Here is a 23,463-nt window from a genome sequence, read left to right as displayed (position 1 = left end):
CGTTTCGAGAGAACGAGGTGAATATTACACGATCTGCCTCGTTACTCAATTATTGAATTTCGTTAATTTCCGGAGCGCTACGTAGGTTAACGATAACTGACGAATCGGCGCGCGATTAATTTGGACGATTGATAGGATACGCAAGCAATATTTGGGTTTCGTTCCCTGTCGAAAAGTTCGGATAAGTGCCTTGGCTATACAGACAATGAGCAGATTTAACTTTCGTTCGTCATATATTTCTTGCGCAGTGAACATCCTATCCGCCCCTCATCTCGCTTGCTTATTTTGCAAATATAAAATATTGTGCAACTGTATACTAATTTGCATTATATTTACATTTGTTCGCTACAGTTTCAGTAATAGTGGAAAATAAGTATCAATCCGTTAGGTAAAGACAACAGAAAAAAATTAAAATTGTTTTTCTTTTTTTTTGGCAGGGGATTTACAATTGCCATAAAAATTGTCATTAAAGTCCGTTCTTTGAATATTTTTTTAAATAAAAAAATTCTAAACTTTTGACCATGCAATTTATATACATGTATATTGATATTGATAAGAAAATGAGTCTGCAATTGATATTAATAACGAAAGATTATTTCTCTTCCAACTTTTGAAAAAAATTAAATTATTTAAAAACGATTTTGCGCTTTTTGAATAAATAAGATTTTCCTCGCATGTCGTTCTTTTAAAAATTTAACGCGGAGTGATAAAATCTTGCTGTTTCCTCAGCGACGGTAAATAGTTGAAGCTATAAACAAACGGAAGGTGGCTGGCGCCGTGAAAAACTGTCCTCGCAAGAGAGGCGGCGATGGCGATCGAGAGATGAATGCGAAAGAGCCACCGCGATGCGAGTGCTTTCATTACAATCTTCGAAACTGCAGCTGCGCGGAGAGAAAAAAACCATTTTATTCTCTTTGCCTCTTTGTCGCGGAAGTATTTTAACACCAAACCAAGTGAGAGACTATTCACGAATTACTCGCAACACGGCTTTCTCATGGAAAAAAAGCACATTCTATATAAACTGCACAATTGCAGCGGCGCTCGTGCATCGATCGTCATTGTTTGACAGTACGTGATGTATCCCTGACAAAAGCTTGAATCAGAATCCACGCATCGCCGGATGCAATCTACATTCCATTTAGTAACAGATTGCATTCAAAAAATAAGAAAAAAAAATTTCTATTGATGTAAAACGCTATTACCTTAAATGTTGATTAATACTCTAAAAAAATTAATAATCTTTTTCATTTTAACTCTAACTAGAAATCTCGCGCAGAGAGAGGGATAATTTCTTTTCTCTTCTCCGAGATAAAAAGTTTAAAAGAAGAAATCCGGAAAAAAAACATCGGTATAACGGCTCGCGCTTTAATAACTGTCCAAGAAGTGCGATTTGGTCTAACATGCTTCAATCTGACAAAATGAAACTGACGTCGCGACACGTGCAGCTAGATCGATATAACACGTCGGTACAAAACCTGTTACGACTCATTAGAGCAATCAATTTAACGAGGCAGATAATGATCCAAGAAGCAAGAGAAATAATGGCGCGTTTGCTCAAATAAAGCGAACACACGAGGCGTAATTAGCGACAATTATCACGAGAAGTAACGTCGATGAGATACAAACGCGCCGACAGTTCGTTAATGAATGTAATACCGACGATACATCAATTTAATCGAACATACGTTAAGTGTTCCAAATTTTACAAACACATATGTTTGATGCTAATGTAAAGGCTCCATTTAATCGAGCTAAATTATAATAGTGCAACAGCACTCTTTGCAGGAAAATTGCGAAATCTGTTATTTTATTATGTCTTTCACACGCAATATTCCTATATATTTCTTTAAATTTTTAGTTAATTTAGAAAAAAAATTATTCTCCAGAGAACAATTGATTGAATTTTTTTAATCAATTTATTACTTGGACATGGTAATATTTTTTTTTGCATGAATTTAAATTTAATTTCTTTATAAGTTTCTCTTTCTTTTCAAAAATGTTATCCTTTATTTCGCATTTCATTTCGTGTCATCAATTATTATTATAACTATCTGATTACACAGTGATTAATTATCGTGTTCCTCTAAGTAGCGAACAAATTAATAAACTAGATTGCTAATGCTATCCTGGCGTTATTGCGAAAGCAGTCAATCTCTCTAACTCGCCTACCATCAGGCGTTTTATCAGCGATCGTTAATCGCCCTCGAGTGACGGTACTTCCTCTCCGTCCTTCCCTTTCATGTCCCACCCTTCCTTCTTCCCGTCACCCTTCCTCCTGTCTTGGGTGACGTTCCTCGGAATGCACATTCATTGCAGGACTCAGCAGGACTGAAATTTGATTACTTTCCTCACAACGTTCTACTTTACAATCAGCTAGCCATTTCCGAGTTTGCATAATCAAAAGAGGAAAGCGAACATGTATGAAAAGAAATAAAGTGAATTCAGGTTTATCAAACTTCTTTTTCTGTAAATTTCTGAATCAACTTGTATTTTTTTTGTATTTTTTTTTGTATTTTTTTTAACAAAAATGTGGTAAAAAAAATATATATATATTTCGCTAGAAATAATCTTAATAAACTTTTACAGTCGTTTGAGAATTAGATAATAAAAACTATGAGAAACTATAATAATTTCATCAAATCTTTTTAAGAAAAGTTCATTCCCATGTTATTCAAAGAATACAGAAAAAGTTGTGGTAAATCAAAAATTGAAGAATTCTAGCCTGCAAGATATAATTCGCAAAGGCTATGAGAAGCAGAATTTTCGATCCTCTGAATTCACTCTCCCTTTTTTATTCGCTTTTCTTATGAAAAATAAAGAAACCAACGGACTCAGTCCGGGGAGAAGCGTAGGAAAAAAGCGAGGCATACGTATCTGAAGCTTCCGCAGAAGTGGTTTTGTTCGTGAGATCGGTCGATCGCTACCGCAGCTTCGCAATTAACCGTCGCTGATTAAGAACTTCGCTCGACTGTTCGTGCACGGGCGATAATTAGGCGCGTTCAGTTATCCAGAATTTTTAATTGGCAGAACGATAAAAAAATGTTTGTTCTCCGCGGTGACTGGCTAAGCAAGTTGTGCAAAAAAAGAAAAGTAGATGTTCCCGCGCTATCAGAGAATGCTAATTTAATCATCGAAAGAATCACTCTGACAATCGTATGAAAGTTTGCGTCATCTCGTGATGATATTAATTTCGCGAGTCAATCTCATCGTTTGTAAAGCGCAAATCGAGTCGCGAAGGAATCGCGATAATCAAATTGTCTCGTTTTAAAACTACCTTGATTTAAAGCCGACCTTAGAGAATCTATAATATGCGACAAAAATCGGCACAAGATCATTTGTAATTTTATATATCGTGTAATATAGAAATTATTTAAAGAAATAAAACATATATAAACAAAGTCATATAACGGAATACATTAAAAAAAATACATATAAAAGAATATGTGACATGTAAAATTAAAAGCCGAATTTTATCTTGAATTATTCTACACGATGAACTTGAATTATATAAAATAATTATATAATTCATGATATGTGTAAAATTAAAAAAATTTGCTTTTTTATTCATTGCAGATTATCGTTGCAGACTATCAATTATTTATCAGTAATAATGCTAACTAAGTTATATAATCCTATGTTTATAGTTTATTCTTTTTGTTTTACATAAATATTAAATGAACTTACTATCTATTATATAAATCTGTGTACCGCAATTTAATCAAATATGAATAACGCAATATCGTGCATCAAGTTGTCGACTGTTTGCATTATGAAGTTTCTATCACACAGCGCTATGTCGAAAATCGATGTCGACAATGTCTCCATGCACTGACCTGACTCCTCGAACTAACGTTCTCACCATGTTAATAACGATAAATACTTCCTGAAGCTTCGGAATTATTCAAGTAGTTTCAAACGAAGTTATATTATACGCGAGAGAATTGTTGCCATATTTATTCGTTATACGATATAGATACATATTTGCAAAATGTTCAATATTTTATACATCTGGTAAGTATATTCACATAATGCTAGAAATATAGAACATACAAAATTAATTAAAATAGTAAGCATTTTTCATATATTGCGTATTTTCTATAAATAAAATCAATAAGAGATACGAACGTTTCTCTGCTCATTTCATCATAAATTTATTTTATTAGTATCATTTTATTATACATCTAAAATTATTGATTCAAGATTTAAAATTAGATTTAAAATTAACGTAAAAAACTTAACATTGTTGATTTTATGCTACAATTTTACTGACACAAACTTTTCTCGGACACTTAATTTTCTTCACAAGCTCATATTTTTCCTCTTTTATATATGAGAATTGCACAATGTAATTTTCAGAGGGAACGCTTCTTTTACAGAAACGTCAACCTCGCCACTTATCGTACCACTTGCATACACACAACCATGTCTCTCGCTATCTCTTCCATAAATCCGACACGAATAATTCTCCCTTCAATACTAAAGTTCTGACAATACGTGCTTCGTATAGATATATCGCTTGTCTATCGAAGCTATTTCTACTTTGAATTGCATCTTATCAGCATATCTATCCAAAGTTTAATGAGTATGATAATGGTTTTTCTATCGGCATTAATATTTATATCCAGTATATATACTTAATATTTTTTGAATTTACTATAAAAATTTTTTTTTTAAATATTGAACATAAGAAAAAGTAGCATAAACGTCTATAAATATTTTATGAAGAGAGTTTCTAATAAAAATATTCTTATATTAATTTAAATAACTGTAATAATAAAAATTGATTATTTTCTAAGTTTTTATTTATATAAAGAATAAAATTATTTCTCATATTTCAACTCTACTAATTTAACATCACATTTTCCACTTTTAATATCTCATGATGTCTGGCGACTAATTGTCAATTAGGATAATTGATCACAATGGAATGCACGCTCATTAGAATGTGAACGCGTAGCAACAATGTGGCCCCAATCACGCGCTGAATATTCATTCGACGTGCAATCGATATTAATTCTTCTAGTACCTGTGGTTTTTATCAACATACGCGTTGCAATATGTAGAATAAACGAGTAACGAACACATAAATGCGCAATAAATTAAAACAGATAAATGGTTTTCGCGCATAACATAACATTCAAAATCGAGAGCCAGATTTACTGGATATATTCATCAGTAATACTAATGACGTTTATTATCGTTACCATTTATCCTTTAATTTCTTAATGTTGCTATCCTATGTAAACTGATATACATGCGTTACAAAGAGAATAAATCCTGTACGCGTGTAAAGATTTATTTTTCAAGCATTTTTAAACGCGCGTTTAAATCATACGCGAATAAAACATCAAAAAGCCGACCGACATCGCGATATATCGTGTGATTTACAAGTGTGGAGCGAACGATACGATATTATCTACGCGGAGACCGGGGAATATGCGAAAAGAATAACGCAGAGGGGAGCGAACCACCGATGAGAGAGAAGGGGATATAAAAAATGTTCGGAAATCACGAGCAATTTCCATTGGTCGTGGCAGAACGGCTATCGCACCTGCAGGAAGATTTCATACAATGATAGGTTTCGACAGGTACTACGCGCGCGCGCGCGCGCGCGCGTGTGTGTGTGTGTGTGTGCAGATATATATATGTGTGTGTATGTGTACAGATTCGCAATATGTGCAGCCGCAGAGGGCAACGGCAGACGGCGCTTTTCCGACGATTTTCTGCGCATTTTGCGTTTCGATGGAAAGGCTCTCGGCGCTCTGTACATTTTTTCCTGTTCTTACTTTACCGTTCGACTTTTTTCCTCGCTCGACTCGAACACGTGCATTATGCGCGGGCAATAAATTCGATAGTCTATACTACATCTTGAAAATACTGCCAACACGATGTCCCCATATACCAAATCGAACGAAAAATTTGTTTCGGGAAAAAAAAATGACTTGGAAAAACCCGTATTTAGGTGCGCATATATATACGTGTATACTACTGGCTCTTTGCTTTATAAATTTGTTTCTATCGAAATGCGTTCACGTACCGCGTCATGCGATTAAATGAAGGAATTAAATGACGCCGAATGTATGGAACGGGCTATACACGACAACGACACGCTTTTTGTCACTAAAACATTATCGATTCCATCAATCGACGTATACACGTCCAATTTATGTGTACGTGTAACGATGTCAACGCTTAACGTCATGCACGACACGTGTGTATATAGAGCATAAAGCGTTTCTTTTTTTATTTTTCAAACTATATCCTTGTTTCACGTGTATCCGACACGCGATATTTAAAAATATTCTAAAGCACTTAAACAAATAATAGCATACAATAAAAATATCAGAGGGAATAATATTTTTAAAATATTTTTGTTACACATATAAAAAATAAATCATAATACTTCTTTCGCGATGAAAAAAAACAACATATATGTATATTTAAATATAAATTTTGATAGATAAGTTTATATATAACAGCACCTCTACGATAAAAAGGCATGATCAAAAAAAGTCACTTACCTAGTGTTATCTACATAAAAATATTCACAAACATTACTCATTATATTTAAATGACAAATATGACGTCATAAAATATGACATTTCGAAAACACGATGTTTTTGATCAGATGCATTTTTGCCGACTTGAAATAACATTTTATCGCTTGTGTGGTGTGTGTACAAGCTCATATACATATAACGAGTTTAATGTTTGCCAATTAATACGGACGGATTTGACCCTAGCTGTGCACGTACAAATATGTTTAACCGTGCACGCGCGTATATCGACGTATAGGCGAATCATACTAATATGCAAGTGTCGGAGCGAGTATACGTAGCCTCTACACCTCTATATACATATACTATTTGCGCTCTCCCTACGAATATCCTATGAGACCACTTCGTACGTGATGCGTGCACGGTGTATTTGACACGTACCATACATCACGCATGAAACGATGAGTTCTCGAATCAATAGAAGTCTTTCAAAGCATTCAACGAGAAAAAAAATTAACAGATGTATCTCAGTATAAAAAAAAAAAATAGAAATACGATTGTGAAAATCATATCTACTTATCTAATACTTGGAAAAAAAAAATGTAAAAACAGAATATTCCCTTTTTGAATATTTTATATTTTTCAAGTTTAAATATATTCTGTAAATATTACACTGAAAAATATTTTTACAGGAAGATTCCTCTTGAATTAATTCGAATATTCTATTTATTATTTATTTACGATGTTGAAACTTAATATTCTATTTAATTTTGTTTCTTTAAGCGTTTTATCCACTTTCCCGTAAGAAAAAGTCAATATATAAAATATACAAAAACGCAATATGTGTACTTTAGCTATACATCAATGGCCTGCCAAAAGATAAATTTTTGTCGGTGAATCTCTTCACGCGTTTGCGTAAATCACACGTGCCTGCTGGCGTGCAAGCCAGACACGTGTAAATATGTACGAAATCGTGGATATGGAAGCGAATGGCGCGCATATCGCGTACATCGACATTTACGGTTATATCAATTTCCCGTGTAAACCGGTTGGGGCGCGTTCATGGATCGGATTGCAAATCAGCTGAATTCTTGCTAGCCAACAACAAATTAACCGTAATATATGATTTACTTTCGATATCAAATAGTTCATACGTAGAAAGTCTTCTAATATATGTATATGTGTATATATATATATATATATATATATATATATATATATATATATTTATTTCTCCAGAAATAACTTCGCGTTTACATATATATATATATATATATATATATATATATATATATATATATTATATATTAAATATTTTTGAAAAAATTTTAATATGATGAAGAAACGAAAGATAAAAGAATAAAAATGTATAAAGAAAAATTTTTTTGTAACTAATATCACAGAAAGACGAATACATATACACACGTATCCATACAACCATATACGAAAGATGCAATTAATATACGATAAATAATAAGAATAATGATTACTATTCAATAAATATTAAGAATAACATTATTTTCATTAATTTTATTCGTTTCGTCTTATTAGGAACATAAAAATAAATTGATATTTAATCTCGTGTTTCAAAAAAATGTATATTTCGCTTTTCTTAAAAACAGATTTATATCTTCTCTCTCTATGTTGAATACTGGATTATTAAAAAAGATTTCTCATCTCATGAAGATATCCAGATGCTCATTCTCCTTAACCCTTCCCAATTTGTCATAACTACGAAAGATGGAAACGCGATGGTATATAAGCCGTTAATTACACAGGAAGGCGTATTAATTAATCTATTATCGTCGGATCAAGGGCTTTGCAGTAACATACGCGTCTAAAGAGACCGTTCCTACGACCAACGCACACGGCGACGAATGTGCGACCCTGCGTGTGCGTGAATGCGTGCGCGGCTATAAACCATGGCGGTTTACGTTATCGTCCGGTCGGATCTACCCATTGGCAAACTACTGCAATTCGGACTGACGCCGTTTCTCCACCTTGCCAGCTCCAGCCAGCGGCAATTTCGGAGAAAGTCGGGTCCAGCGTGAAAATTACGCACAAGGGTGAAAAAGATCGAGTAAAATTTTCGTTAAAATTTTCTAGCATGACACGAATGAGGGACAATACAGGGAGGAAAGAGAAGAATCGGGGGGAGTACCGTCTGTGCACATCTTGCAGAAGAAACTATTATACGTCATATGAATTATACGTAAATAGATAAATTGTAGAAATCATTCTAGAATGGAAGCAATTTATTTAACGGACGAGAAAATTGGGCGTTCTATTTCCTTCAATTTCGAAACGTCAAAACCACATAAGAAATTTGACCTGAAATATATCCATTCTCGTCGACTCATGATCCTTTACATCTCCTACATCGCAAAGAAAAAGTAGCCAATGGACTTTTCAATAATATATCTCCGAACAAATATAAGAGATCCTCAATTCTAAGTTACTCAAAAATTTACATAAATAGAAGTGCAAATGAATATAAAATTGAAGCAATGTATAATTTATATAACTTAGCTCTTTCCTTCTCTTTTCTCTCTCTCTCTCTCTCTCTCTCTCTCTCTCTCTTTCTCTCTCTTCTTCGTTCTTCTTTCTCTTGAATAACGCAAAAATAATGAAGCCAATTGTAGGTTAACGTTAAACGGAAAAAATATTCGTGGATGCCAAAGGGAGAGAGAGAGAGAGAGAGAGAGAGGGAAATGTGCAAAAATGAGTATAGATTGCACGCGTTAATCTTTTCGCGCAATACTATTTTTTTAATGGGCGTTCTTGTGGAATAATCGATTTTCTCGTGTCGTTTCCAGCGACACGGCCGGAGCCTGGGGAATCGACAAGGGTCGTTTCACAAGCTAGTCCGACAGTCGTCGGCAATGAACACGTTGTCGGTTGTTTGTCGGAGCGTTTCGTGGTCCAGACAGGACAAACATACGGAGGCGATTGCAGCGAGTGTGCATCGTGTACGAGGGTAAATTAAAAATCAATTCTAGAATGTCCGCCGGTCCCAAAGTTCCTGCATATTGCGCGGAGAGTGCGGTTGTCAAAATCTCGGAATATACGCAACAAGATAAACGTGCAAATGTCCACAACACGGTCCTACGAGTCTGCCTCTATTAGTTTGTTTAATTTTGAACGAAAATTAGCAAAATTAATCATATTTTAAAATAAAATAAGGCCATCTCTATTAAATGAACCATTTCCTTTTTTATTTTAAGCATGCTCGTTTAATGACACAAATATACGAATTATATTTATCATTACGGAAATAAAACAAGTAAAAAACAAAATAAATATTCTATCTATGTGAGATTATGTTGCCTCTAAATAACTTCGTCGAGAAGTAAGATTCGGTATTCTATACCGTTGAAACCGTGAGACCAGTTGACTAGCGCGAAGCAATTTTGGTAGTAAATCCAGATTGCCGAGAGACAACCCCATTCGAGGAATAAGGATATTACTTCAAAGCGCAAACTCATCCCGCGCCTTTCATCACATGGTGAGAAATCCCCTGCCCAATCAGAGCAAACCCCGTGTAAACGTTCCGAACTCGGCGACGGAAGTAAATGCTGAATCCGCACGGAGGTGTCAGGTAATAGTCGGCTCGTATCTTCGTTCTCGCAAAAGGACGATGTGCATGTGTATATGTGATAGTAAGTATTTTCTCTCCCACGCCTCTCTACTCCTCTACGTACGTAACGCCATTTTCAACCACCTTCCGCAGTCGCTCTTTCTTTCTCTCTTTCGATTTTTCTCTTTTTCTTCTTATTCCTCTGTTCTCTTCTCTCTTTTTCCTTCCTCCCCCCCCTTTTTTTTTTGGTGCTTGCCGAGAAGAGATGCCTTTCCAACGGAACGAAGTTTTCCGGGGAAGTAAAGTCATTTCGCTCGTGCAATCTAAGTTAAGTGACTTTCGAGAGCGTCGGCGACGAAACTTGTCCCACCGCTTACTCCTCTTAGAAGCAACCCTTTCACTTTCCCGTACAGTCCCCGACCTCCACCCCTTCAACGACGGAATCCGAAATGTGACGAAGATTACCTTGTATCTCTCTCTAAAGATCCGCGGCTGCTCGGGCATTTGAAAAATAGACCCGTTCAGGGAACGGAGTCACCATTCTTTCTACCAAATTAGCATTATCTCCTCGATGTTATATAAATTATCAAATAGGAACATTAACTTCAACTAGCCATTGAAACATTTCTCTTTTACATTTCTAATTGATGGCAGAACTATATACAAAATCAGTAATCTTTATAAAGAATGAAAAGAGAAGAGAATTATATTTATTTTAATGAAAATTGGACAAAATTTATGTATATATCTGTAAATTTAAAAAAATGTATAAATTATATTGAGAAGCTTTTGAACGTTCTTGAAAATTTTCTTGAACAAAAATCAACTTTATATATACTTAAAAAATTTCATTTTCAAAAATCAAGCATTTTAAAGCACTGCGTCAGTAAAGTATTAAACTTAATAACTTTATATGAGTTAATATATTCAATACTACTTGTCTTTAATTTCAGAAACTGTAGATCCTATCAGCCCTCTCTTGGCGCTATTATCCCTCTTATCCTTGTTATCTCTCCTCAGTGTATCTCAGATGCGTGCTTATACCACTCGTGTAATTTCGGCAAAATTTAATTATATATTCCGTCGAAGGCGGGTTGAAGTTACCCACTAAGAGGAGTCAAACTAGCCCAGTTTATCGATATATTACGAGACTTGCATCTCCTATATAAATATCTCATACCTAAATGTTCTCAATATTACGTTACCTCCCGCAATCTTATGTTCACTGTTAGCGGATAAATCGTCATCAAATCGGACCATCATGGAAATCAAAGAGCGCGAAGAGGATAAACGCGTCGTTAAATTTCGCCGTCCGCTTTCAATTCGCGCGTAAATTCGCTTGTACGTGCTACTTCAGTCTCTCTTTTTTTTCCCTCCTATCTCTCTCACGCAGTCGTCGGTGCGCCATATTTCGCGATTAACGTAAAATGTATGAAAGTGCCGCGCGCAATCTGTACCGCTATAACGCGCAACGCAACCAGCGGAACGTTCTGCCATTCGGAGAGTCGCAACCGCCCGGGATTGCCTCGATTTTCGAAGAGTCACGAGCGACCGGCCGCTCGTAAATACGGTGATTTTACCTTTTTTTTTCCCCTCCCCCCGATTCTCCACCGACCTATCCATCCGATCCCCCGTTCAATCCACCGACCGACGACGTCGAGTGGAGAACGCTTGATCCGCGTCCGATGTGGATCGCGAGCGAGCGTTCGCGCGCGCACGAATATGAATCACGGGCCCGTAAAGTGATATCGAATGGAACGGGGACTATCTAGATGCATAGCAGGATCCCCGATATATGGACCGACGGCCATTAAAACGAGCGGTTCGTGCCGCAAATTGCTAAAATGACACTCCGCGCGCGCGCGCGCTTGCCGTAAGCGGTCCCGGACGCTAATTCGCTCTCTTTCGTCGGTCATCCCGCGGTTTCGCTCTCGCGATGCCTCGAGATATATGCAGCCCTCCATCCCTTCCCTTTCCTCCTTACTACACACGACCCCAAGTTTTTCCGCCCTGTTCGTTAAAACTGCGCGCCAACGAGTTTCGCGAAAAAGAGTTTTTCCCCCGTGACACGTTACAATCGCGTTAATTGCATGCTAGGGATGCAAAACGATGCGAACGTTAAAAAGACAGAATTGGATAAGGTACAAAGGGTAGTACAATCACAAATGGCTCGCAATTATGAATGTAAAAGCGAAAAGAAATTTCCGACGCTAGTTGGCATGAATACTTATATTACGCGCATGCATCTCTGTTTGGTTCAAAATAAAAAAAAAATAATATTTAATTTTCTAAAAACATTTAGTTTTCCAATTCTCTTGAGTAGAAATTTTCTTAAATTCTCAAAGTCCTCTTCACATTTTTACGGAAATCTAGCATATTCTTGTTTTAGATAAAGCGTTTCAAGAGTTATATCGAAAAGTATACTGACTCTTAAATCGATTTTAATTGTGTTTGTGAAATGAAAAAAATTATTACCGATTGTTTTATAACAGATATGTATATTTAACACATTGCACGCGTCTTCGGATCCTTATTTTTTAATTGACAATATTTATTTCAAAAAGGATGAAAAAAATTTAAACTTTTTCAGAAAAAGTCAATTCTCTTAAATTGTCTAAAATTTCTAAAAATAAAGTATTAAAACTAGTATTAACTTTGCAAAAATTTTTATTATTTTTTATTCATGCTTCATTATTAATTTCGAGAGATTGTTTTTTTTTTCAACTAGTTTTATAATATTAACTTTCCACTCTGTACTGCTTTTTCGAGCTCGATTCTTTTCTGCTGGTTTTCCTTTTTTTCCCGTTTTTATCGTTGGTTGTGACTTTATGCGCAAGCACCGGTGCGGCAACATAGTAATGGTCCGGTTTCACAGATTCTCTCTGTCAACTCTTTTTTCGCGCGTTCGCTGGCTTTCGTTTGCTCTCAGAAAATATTGCGCACCCGACGCGTAATTGTAATGGGATCTGTTAACGAACATCACCATGTGAGAGGAACTTTTCATGTTTACCGTCATGCGGAAATGTACGCGCGAGTTTCGATTGAATGGAAAAAGTAATGCAGAGAGAACGGGGCGAGCATTTTAACGCTTTTATAACTAGCGCTTGCGCGATGTTAGCATGACACGGCATGACGAGAAAAAGATTGCTTGCGAAGGATGAGGTTGTTCCATTAATAAATCAGATATAATTAAAACTGTTTCTCGTAATAGATGTCGGATGAGATGTACAAGTGAATATATACGTCAAATTCAATTAGCGGAGAATTTGCTTTAATTGCTATAATTATTGTATTATCTTATAATAAATTTTAAATAATTTTTATTCAGAATAAATGTATGTAGAATAAAAATTATATTTTCAAAATTATTTTTATGAATTAAATAAGAGCTTTACTTTGAAAGCATAAAACTAACATAAGTAACGCCATTGACTGTTGTATAACATATGAAAAATACTTTATTTCTAATTACTTTTAATTTTTCAAGGCATATTTTAATTTTGATATCAAAAAACTTGAACAAATTGCTCAACTTATATTTGTTTAAACAAATAATTTTAAAAAATTTTTAATTATAAAAAAATAAAAAATGTTAGATTGTGTTGCAAACATGATTAAGTAAACACGAATATAAATCAAATATACGAATATATTATCCAATTAATCTTTATGTAAAAATTTTTCCTTTTTGTTACACGCTTAAATATATTTTTTCTATTTTTTTTATGTAAATAAAGCTATATATAAAGTTCAAGACGCGAATTCTAATTCAGTTTGTACCGCCATTCATTATTTAGTTTCTTACGCTTGTATATCACGTTGTCACAATTTCCTCCATATCAAAGTCAAATGGCAGTTTTACATACCTAAGAGCTTCATGACCTGAGACTGACTGATGAATATATTGAGATAGCCATCGCTGCAGCCAATTAGAACGAGGAGGACGAAGAACTCGCGCCGCAGGAGATCGCAAGGATCACTACACCACCGCATTGTCTCACATGCTCCGTAAGCACTATCGTTTCCACGCACCAAGAGTAGCCCTTTAACTTCAACACCGCGTCGTCAAGAATGGCAGAAAAATCCTATCGTTTTCTTTGCCATTGATTGCTCGCACGTGGTTCCGTCCACCGACGTGCCCTGCCATTTCTCACGTCGCTCTTCGATATATCAGTCTCTCTCGATCGCTACGCTCGCAGAGATTTAATAATCATCGTAATCGTCGTAGAAAAATCATTGGTGAGAAATATATTCCGCCCCAATACGCGTAGAAAAAAGCGAATTTCAACGATGGTCAATGCATCTTTCTCGCGCGCACACGCTCACGCATAAATCGCTCATGACCGAATGTGCCCTCGAACGGCAAGACGATCACATGGCGAGGCGCGGTGACGAGATGGGGATGGCGCCCTGATACAGGGTGAGATACGATGTCATCGTCGTCGACGTCGGTGCTCGACTGAACGGCGTGCCGAACGTCCGTCGTTTTCGAGTCGCGACGATGAATCTCGTCGCGCCTGCGCCTATGCAACTTTGTCGCTTATATACGACGCGGTGAACGGACATATTATGCACACGTACGTGTGATGGATTGGACTAGAAAAACAGTGCGTGCGTGCGTACGCATCGTGAATCCTGGGTAAGGTGTAAATTACGTCGTTGAAAATAGACAGTCGGATAAATATCACGGAAATCAGATGTGAGATATTGCTATGAAAATAACGAGGGTATATGCATCGCTGTGAATTGTGCGAAAAACCCCTCCCTCTTTTCTACCCACCTGCATTTTTTCCTCAACTATCATACGATTTTAATGTGAAAATATTGCTCCTCGATTGAAAAATTGCTGTTCGTGCATATCAAGAGAACATTTTAACGATCATTGAACATGTTCGTATTATTCACGTATGAGATCAAGAGCAACCGCGCTGCATAGAGCTTTTATAATTATATAAACAGCACTCTAATCGTAATTAATTTGTGTTTGTGGTCACAGCGAGTATGTCCTTTCATGATTAAAATTAGGCCAACCACGATGATGTCATGGAAACGTTTGAACCAAGAACACTTTGCGCGCTTATAATATTACGTCTTTATCACATTTATATGAATAACAGAGATATGGCACCAGAGAGCATATGGCGATACATAAATCTTTTGTGCATGCAACGCTTATTTTAAATGCGCACATAATCTATATAAATTACATTTTTAGTATAACTTATGCTACAACAATCGTGCACACATAATTATCATTGCTACGCATAATTATCATTGTGCTATTTATAATAAAAATATACAAGTAAAAAATAGAAAAAATATTATTTCAATCTGTGTATGGCATATATTTAAATATATTATAAATATATGAGTTGTAAATTGTGAAGACATATTTTTTCGCAATAAAATAATTATTATACTAAAAAATAAAAATAAAAAAAATTAAAGAAGACAGATTTCCAATTTTAAACTGATGCAATATACGAGTTCGTCGATAATTTATTCACAAAAACTGTACAACGCGGAAAATATAAAAATCAGTAACAATCCATCCCATATTTATATGCTGCGCACATATATATATATATATATATGTGCGTGCGCACGAAACGTGGAAAAATCAGAAATAGAATTTCGCTAGAACACGTACAAATATTTTTCCAACGGCATATTCCACGGCGTGGAACACGCAAACGATTAGATTTACGATATAATTTCGTAATAATACGGAAACCTTTGTCGGCTCGTAATTCTATCGAACTCGTTATTGACGTGGCGGCGACAGAGTGCCGATTAACGGCCGCGATTCGGCACAACGACGAAATTGACATCCAGCATCCAATAACATCAAAAACTTTCAATCCACTTGGAGCCGTGAAATTTCCCCCCCGTGATAGCCCCTTTCCACGCCCTCCTCCCCGCCTGCTCGCGTTTCCAGATCCTCGTCATCAGAACGCAATATCGTCGCTGACGAGCTTTAGCCCGTCACACGCGAAAACACAGAGGGAACGTAACGACGAAAGAAATAATTTCCAACGATCTCACGCACGCGTCGATCCAGATCACGCTGATTCCTCGTACGATTCCGAAGAAGGGAAAGAAGGGGGACGAATCGAAGAGAACAGGGGAGGAATCATCGGACATATCGGTGAACGATCGACGCCGCTCGTTCGCGCGCGCGTTTCTCCAAAAGCGTTAGAATTTAATTAAATCGGTCTCCGGCTACCCCTGTCGTGTCGCAGAGTCCACTTCCTTTCTACTCCCTCTCCCTCGAATCGCCGGACGATCCCGGACAGCCTCGGATTCACAATTTGATCTTCGTAGAGTTTAACTTGCAGCGGGCCCGCCTTCTATCCCCTTTCCCTTCATCCCTCGGTCTGACGAAACGGCGCTTTAATTATACCGCGGGATTAATTAACTCTCCGTCGAACTCGGCGGAACACACCCGCGAGACTCGCCCGATCGCAAATAATTAAAGACTGTTTTTCGTTCGTTCCGTCGCTCTTTCGTCGAACCGCGCTCCCCTCGAGCTTGCACACAACAACAGACGCTTTCGCGAGTACACGCAATCATCTTATATTGACATCGACATTCGATACATGAGAGCAAGATACTTTCAATTGCAATCATATAAAATTAATATAAAAAAATTTATATAGCCTGCAGTGATATTACAAACTACGTAAATCATCATAATTTACCAACTGATTTGCATAAAAAAAATAATATAAAAGAATATGAAGAATCTTTTTACATAATTGCATATGTATTTATTTTCTATTTCTCTCTTTGTCTTTCTTTTTCCGTTTGCTTTATTTGTAATATATTTTTAATAATAGTTTTAATACTTTTATCACACATACACACATCATATCTAAAACTTTCATTAATTAAAATTTTAAATAATTTAAAAATATATTTTTTATTTTGTTGTACTTTTAAATATAACATCTTTTTCTTCTTCACGAATCACACATTGATTAATTAATTTGTCTTATCGTTGATGCATTCTATTTAATTGCAAACTTAAAGAAATTTTTCTTCCACATCATTGAAATGTGATTCGACTCGCAAGGAGTTCAAGCTTTCGCAGAATCACGCAAGCATCTAACGTATGTGCGTATATAAATTGAACAGCGCACGAACTCAATGTACACACATACGAAAGTTACACGAATATAGCTAAGAGTGGATCTAGCCGAATCCATTAAATATTTGAGCGAACGAAAGAGGCTAGGGAAGCAAGCTCGTGGAGGAAGTCTCCCCTCGGTTCTTAAGATCCATATAGTAGCCCAACTCTCTCTGTATTAATATTTACATTTATATTTCTTCCTCGTCGTCCCTCTTATTTCAACTTAATGCCGCCGGGGATTTCAGTGTTCCAGACTGAATTATTATGGTTTTCACAATTCAACACATTTCAAGCAACTATATTTCGGATATGCGTTTGATATAAGCGATACGTACCTATGTTGATGATTCCTCTCCAGTATTTTACAAATTAGGATAATGTTAGTTTGCAATTATCATCGTTAATCTGTTACTTTTACCATAAGAAATATTTTTAAACCTTTCATTATTTTTGCAATGTCTTTGATTAAATTTTATCCCTTGATTTTCAAAGATCTTCTGCTGATTTTAAACACACTTTCTACTTTCTTATCAGTCATTTTACTCGTTACATAATGTTTTATATATTGAATTTTAAAAAACTTATTTTGTTAACAAATCAGCAACAGAAATAAAAAATTATGACCAATTTTCATACTAAATATTTAATTACGGTATTCAATTAATTATAAGATTAACTGCATTTTTATCTTTTATTAAATTGAATTGGAGATCAGAATTTTAACAAAAAAAAATTATTTTGACACATTATAATACATGAATTATAATGTAAAATCTAAAGCAATGAATTTATTTCATTAACGAGTATGTCATATGAATATTAAAATTGAAAAATTAGATATACTGAGTGAAACGTCTAACAAAAAAAAATAGATAAAATTAACGAAATCCTCAAAGCAGCTTATTTCAAATCAATTAAATCAATAATATTCTAATAATGAATAGTGTTTGGAAATCAATCAGATATTAATGTGTACGAAATATAATGCGAATTATGCAAACAAAACAAAATTATATTAATAAATTTATATTGATAACATTATCACCTATTAATACATTTATCGGATTTATCTTTTGTATTTAGAACTAATTGCATCATTATTCATCGTTAATTTCATAATATAAAATAGAAATTAATAGGAATAATTTGCGTATCATTCTTACTCGAAAACAACATCAAGCATTTTTATTTCAAAAATAATAATTTACGTGAGCTTTACTTAAAATTCGATCGATTATAGTCACATTTATTGCGGGTTATTATATAATGTTGCAAATTTCTAATATTTTTTAATATTTTGTATTATTTTTTATATAAATTTTTGTATCAATATGGTAATATTATCAATTATTTAAATATTTAATATAATTTTAAATATTAATATTGATTAAAAATTATATTTTGAGAAAATAAGCAATAAAAAATTTGGAATAGAATCTATTAAATATTAAATATAAAAAAACATGCTCTGTTTTTATTTTGTATATATATATATATATATATATATATATATATATATAATTAAAAACATAATAAAAAATATATAATTATTTTTAATATTTATTTTATAATATAATTAATATATATAATTAGCATTAAATGTACGATAATTTAAAAAAATCTGTTTAAATAATTCCTTAATTGACATGTCTAAATAGCTTAAGTATTATAAACATATTATTAAATATATTTATTAAATATATCTCTTTTTCAAAATAAAAAATCTCCCGATACTCTATATGCATTACGTCACACAATAATGCAAAGTCACGCATACATAATGCTTTTGATATGCGATTGTCGCTGCGATAAATGATTAATAGCGCGCAAGGAAAAAAGAATAAATAAATAATAAATTACCTCATGATTACTTCACCGTCACCTCCGTTGCCATCTCAAGCCTCCTCTCCTCCTCTCCCTCTCCAGTTTTCCGCTGCTTTTTCATGGCACTCACGTATCATGCACTCGCGAGAACGAGGTTAATTACGATCGCGCGATTACTAATTATTCGCAACGGTCGCGCGACACTTTTCACGGCACTCCCGATATCAATCGTATCCGCGTGCGAGAAGCGAACTTTATTATATTACGACGCGAAAATGCATTATCGCGAAAAACTGCATTCGCGCCAAATTATCGCGCGACACTCGAGACACCTCGTAAATTAGCGCTAGGTATACGAACTTCGAACGAAAAGAAGGGAATTCAAGAATCGCGTGGCCAATTTCACGCGTCATCTGACGCGGCGTTACACCTGTTGCTTTTAGTTGCTCTTTTATCTATTTTATGCATACTTTAAGTAATAAATAATATATGCTACGCGCGTTTTATATAGCAATATTATGACGCAAATAAAGAAATATACGAGTTGGAATCAAAAATAAATATTCCCAGAATGTAGTCTTCGAAAGGATAACTATCATTTCGCAATTTTTTTTTTTTCATATAAATTGCCAAATACGCATTTTAACAAATTTATTGTATAAATTAATATTTATCGTATAAGTTAATATTACACCATTTTATGTTTATACTTGTTATGCCGATAAATACTAAAATAGAGATGTAATTACGTCTTACTAATTAAATGCGTCACAACGTCGCTCGGCTGGAAACCGATCCGTTTCATACTCGCGACATTCAATTAATGATCGAAAGATTGGGAAAAATATCGATAATTTCATGCACGTATCACGACGCGTGTCAAATTGATTAATTGAGACGATGGATGGACGTTGGAAAATATGTAGTCGGAATTTATTTATCGAGCAGTACATTTCGAACGCGCAAATTTTACGATATACATGTATACTTTTTATATGCTTACATTGTGGGGCCGTAATTAACTAGATTAATCGCGCAGACTGATAATCGCCGATTATAGAAATGGAGATGATCAAGTTTCGAAGGATAATGCGTTTAATATAACGGAGCGGGCTCGCGTTCCTACCCACCGACTCGAGTGTCGTCGCGTGAATGGCGCGAAGGTCGCGAAGACAACAACAACATACGCCGCGAGAAACGAGTGCCGCGCCAGGCAGGAATGTGTGCGTATTGGGTAGCGAGAGGAGTGGGGGGTTACCGCTACAAAATATATTTAACATACCATAAATAACATTCCTTAAAATACAAATGTATACATTATATTGTATTGAAATATTAGCAATATTTTTTTCGGTCTAAATAAATTTTTAAAAGAGAGAGAGAGAGAGAGATTCAAATGATTAAACGTACCAACTTGCTACCAACTTAAGTAACATGAAAATAACGAAGCGATTACCATAGACATAAAATATATAGACGTACGACGTTTATGGCGATTACACGTATGACCACATGTATAATTAACAAGCAACGTACTATCAATATATGGTCAGTCTAAAACACGCAAACAAACTGCTTAAATCATTCAGGCATGGATTATCTTTCGTAGCGATGTTATCCATCGATCGATTTAAAGAAAGATAAAAATAATACGAGCCTACGATTTGAGAGATATACAATCATAAAGTTGATTTTAACGTTAGTTAAAGCTATATAATGTTAGGTAGAAGTTAGAAAGATATAATTTCATAGAATGTTATATAGTTTATTTAAATTTCGATTTTGTAAAACTGACTGAAAAAAATTTATTTATTAATAATTAATTTTATTATTAGCATATTAATATATCATTATTAATTACATAATTTTATGATTAAAATTTGATCTCGTATATTAACTACTGCTTTAGATATTTATTTTTATTTTATTTTGATTGCTTGGAATTAGTATTCAGAAAACAAACTATTAAAACGTTACGAAATAATATAATAATGCAATTAATAAATGATAATAGAATTATAATAAACTCAGTTATATTATCAGACGCGATTTATATAATTCGATAAGAAATTTATGACAAAGGATTTAAAGTTTCTAAAGATCCAAAACTTCCGAGTAATCTCAACAGAAGTCGAGTCAGAAATTATCGATCATGCGACATATTTTGTGTGAAACTTTTCGATGTGCTTACTTGCCAGTAAGGGAAGCTTAAACCTTTCGAAGGATGGTTTCCCCGCATTATCGGACGAGTAGAAAACTCGCGAGAAATTTCGATTAACCCAGATGAGCGTGCGGACAAGCTCGACAAGTTTTTATATTTTTTAATGCGACCAGTCGAGTCGTGACAGCTATCAACGGCGGATTTCTGTCGATTTCAACGGGGACATGAGGTTACCACAGTTCAATGGGACAAAGAAAACCATGGTGCTATTCATAATGCCAATCGATATTTACCAAGGCATTCGATAGAATACGTGAACAAACGTAACATGCGATTCATGTAAGAACTTATAGCTTCTAGCATTCCTAATTCAACGTTAAATAGATCCACTGTTAAACTAAATACATAATCGTATATGTACCGATATAATCTCCCCGGAGACAAAAGAAATATTATGTAATTATATATGTAATAATTAATAAGCGTATCCTCTTTTTCTATAAATACAATTAACGTATATAGACTTTTATTTTATTTAGTTTTAGCATTAAATATAATTATATCATATTAAACGGAGAATTATAAAAATAATAAATTTTATTAACTATTAAAAAGATTGATTAATGTACTTTTAACTACTTTGCATATACTGCTACTAAATGTAGGTGAGAAAAAAACTGAGGTAAAAAAATTAAATAGAACTTCAGATTGCCAGCAGCACAATAACATTTTCTATTCTTAAAAATAAAGTTTCGCAAGTACCTTGCGAGATAAAACCGTTTTCCTTTTTTGCCCCTTTTTCTATTTTGCCTTCATTCTATTACATATGGCAATTTGGTACGCAAACGCAGATAAAAGATGTAATTTTCGGTGCAAACATTGCGCTTGCAATTTCGCCTGGATTTCGTGTACCCAGAATCTCTCTCTCTCTCTCTCTCGTTTTTTCCTCTATAAAATATACGATGCCATGTCTCTTCCCATATTCGAATTATTGACATTTAACCATCAATATCTCGTACGATGGATAAATCCACCGTTTCTTCCCTCCAGCCCTTCACGTCGCGCGAGCCGGAAATATTATGGAAATTACGCTTCGAAAAGGACGAGATGGGATCTTGCGATTCGCAAATCAAACGCATTAAAAGTCCATTATCGGTTGCTGCGCAAAACGAGACACTCCGATAGGGAAAGAGACAGAACACGAAAGAGAGATAGATAGAGAGAGAGAGAGAGAGAGAGAGAGAGAGAGAGAGAGAGAGACAAGTAGATCAAAGCAAGAAGAAAAATTCAATTGGTCATGGTCGAGCTAGTTAGAACCCCACTATTTGTAGACCCCTAATGTGACAACTTGCCTCTCGAGGAATATTAATGATTATATGATAATAATTAACTATCCGTTTTCAAATATAAATTAGCCAATCTGTTTTAAGAGTTATATAATATCTATATTAATATTGAAATCTTATCAAAAGAGCATTAAAAATTAATTATTCTCTCTTGAATATTATAATTAAATAGAATTAATATAAATTTGAAATTTTATTCAAATATACTCGTTATATATAATTTTTTATAAACCCGTTTATTTCATTTATCATTATTTAAAGTCTATAAAATCTATTGTTTTAGAGAGTGATCATTTATAATATTTGATTTACAAACAACGTTTTAAGTTTTTGGTCAATAAATAGGATTTTTATCTATTATAATTAAAAAAAGGTTTTTCTAACAATCAAAAAACTATATTGTAATTTTGTTTCTTTTTCATCATCTTTCTTATATTCCTCTTTGATTCAATAGATATACATATGATGAAAGGATCTCATTAATACGACGTTGGTTCGCAAGAGAAGCTGTTTTCCCGATTATCTACCTAAGCAAAAGCTCGGTTCAACTAAAGCGCTGTCTGTGAAAGATAAGGGTGATCACCCCTCAAAGAGAAGGATCCTACAATATGCTAGATACCTCACTCATAACATATAGCAAAGATATTTATTTCATTGTGAACTGAAAGAAGCAAATGTAATAAAAATTTAAAAATTAATAGAAATTAGCAATATTTTTTTTACTTGTTAATAAGAAAAATATAATCGTTTTCATCTAAATAAACTATGTATAAGATATTATATATAAGTCAACAATATGTAAAATTTGGCAAATATTACTCTGTTCGTAGAAAACAATGCAAGATCGCGAAACGAAATAATGATCATTTAAAAAAGTTAAATGAAATGTGACACAATTATATCTCAACTTATAAAAATATGCAAAA

General features: G+C 34.4%; 2 protein-coding genes across 4 annotated transcripts in view; both read right to left on the bottom strand.

Annotated features, from left to right (window-relative positions):
* Positions 1-2,373, bottom strand: part of LOC126853668 (tyrosine-protein kinase Dnt-like) — a 172,259-nt gene extending 169,886 nt beyond the window's left edge. Inside the window, exon 1 of the mRNA XM_050599636.1 lies at positions 2,363-2,373. The gene's annotated coding sequence lies outside the window, so the exon portion shown is untranslated. The remainder of the gene's footprint in view (positions 1-2,362) is intronic.
* LOC126853667 (tyrosine-protein kinase Drl-like) overlaps positions 1-19,583 on the bottom strand; it is a 72,062-nt gene extending 52,479 nt beyond the window's left edge. The window contains exon 1 of one of the 3 annotated variants that reach the window (XM_050599634.1): positions 19,067-19,583. Coding sequence is in view for 1 of the 3 variants with exons in the window: in XM_050599632.1 (XP_050455589.1) it covers positions 13,941-14,067 (127 nt within the window). In the remaining 2 variants the exon portion in view is untranslated. Of the gene's footprint in view, positions 1-13,940; positions 14,517-19,066 lie in introns of those variants that run through there. The other 2 variants (XM_050599633.1, XM_050599632.1) reach the window with 2 other exon arrangements.
* Between the last annotated feature and the right edge of the window lie 3,880 nt (positions 19,584-23,463).

The sequence above is a fragment of the Cataglyphis hispanica genome, chromosome 12 (assembly GCF_021464435.1).
Source record: "Cataglyphis hispanica isolate Lineage 1 chromosome 12, ULB_Chis1_1.0, whole genome shotgun sequence".
Taxonomy (NCBI): domain Eukaryota; kingdom Metazoa; phylum Arthropoda; class Insecta; order Hymenoptera; family Formicidae; genus Cataglyphis; species Cataglyphis hispanica.
This window is presented reverse-complemented; position numbering and strand designations above follow the sequence as displayed.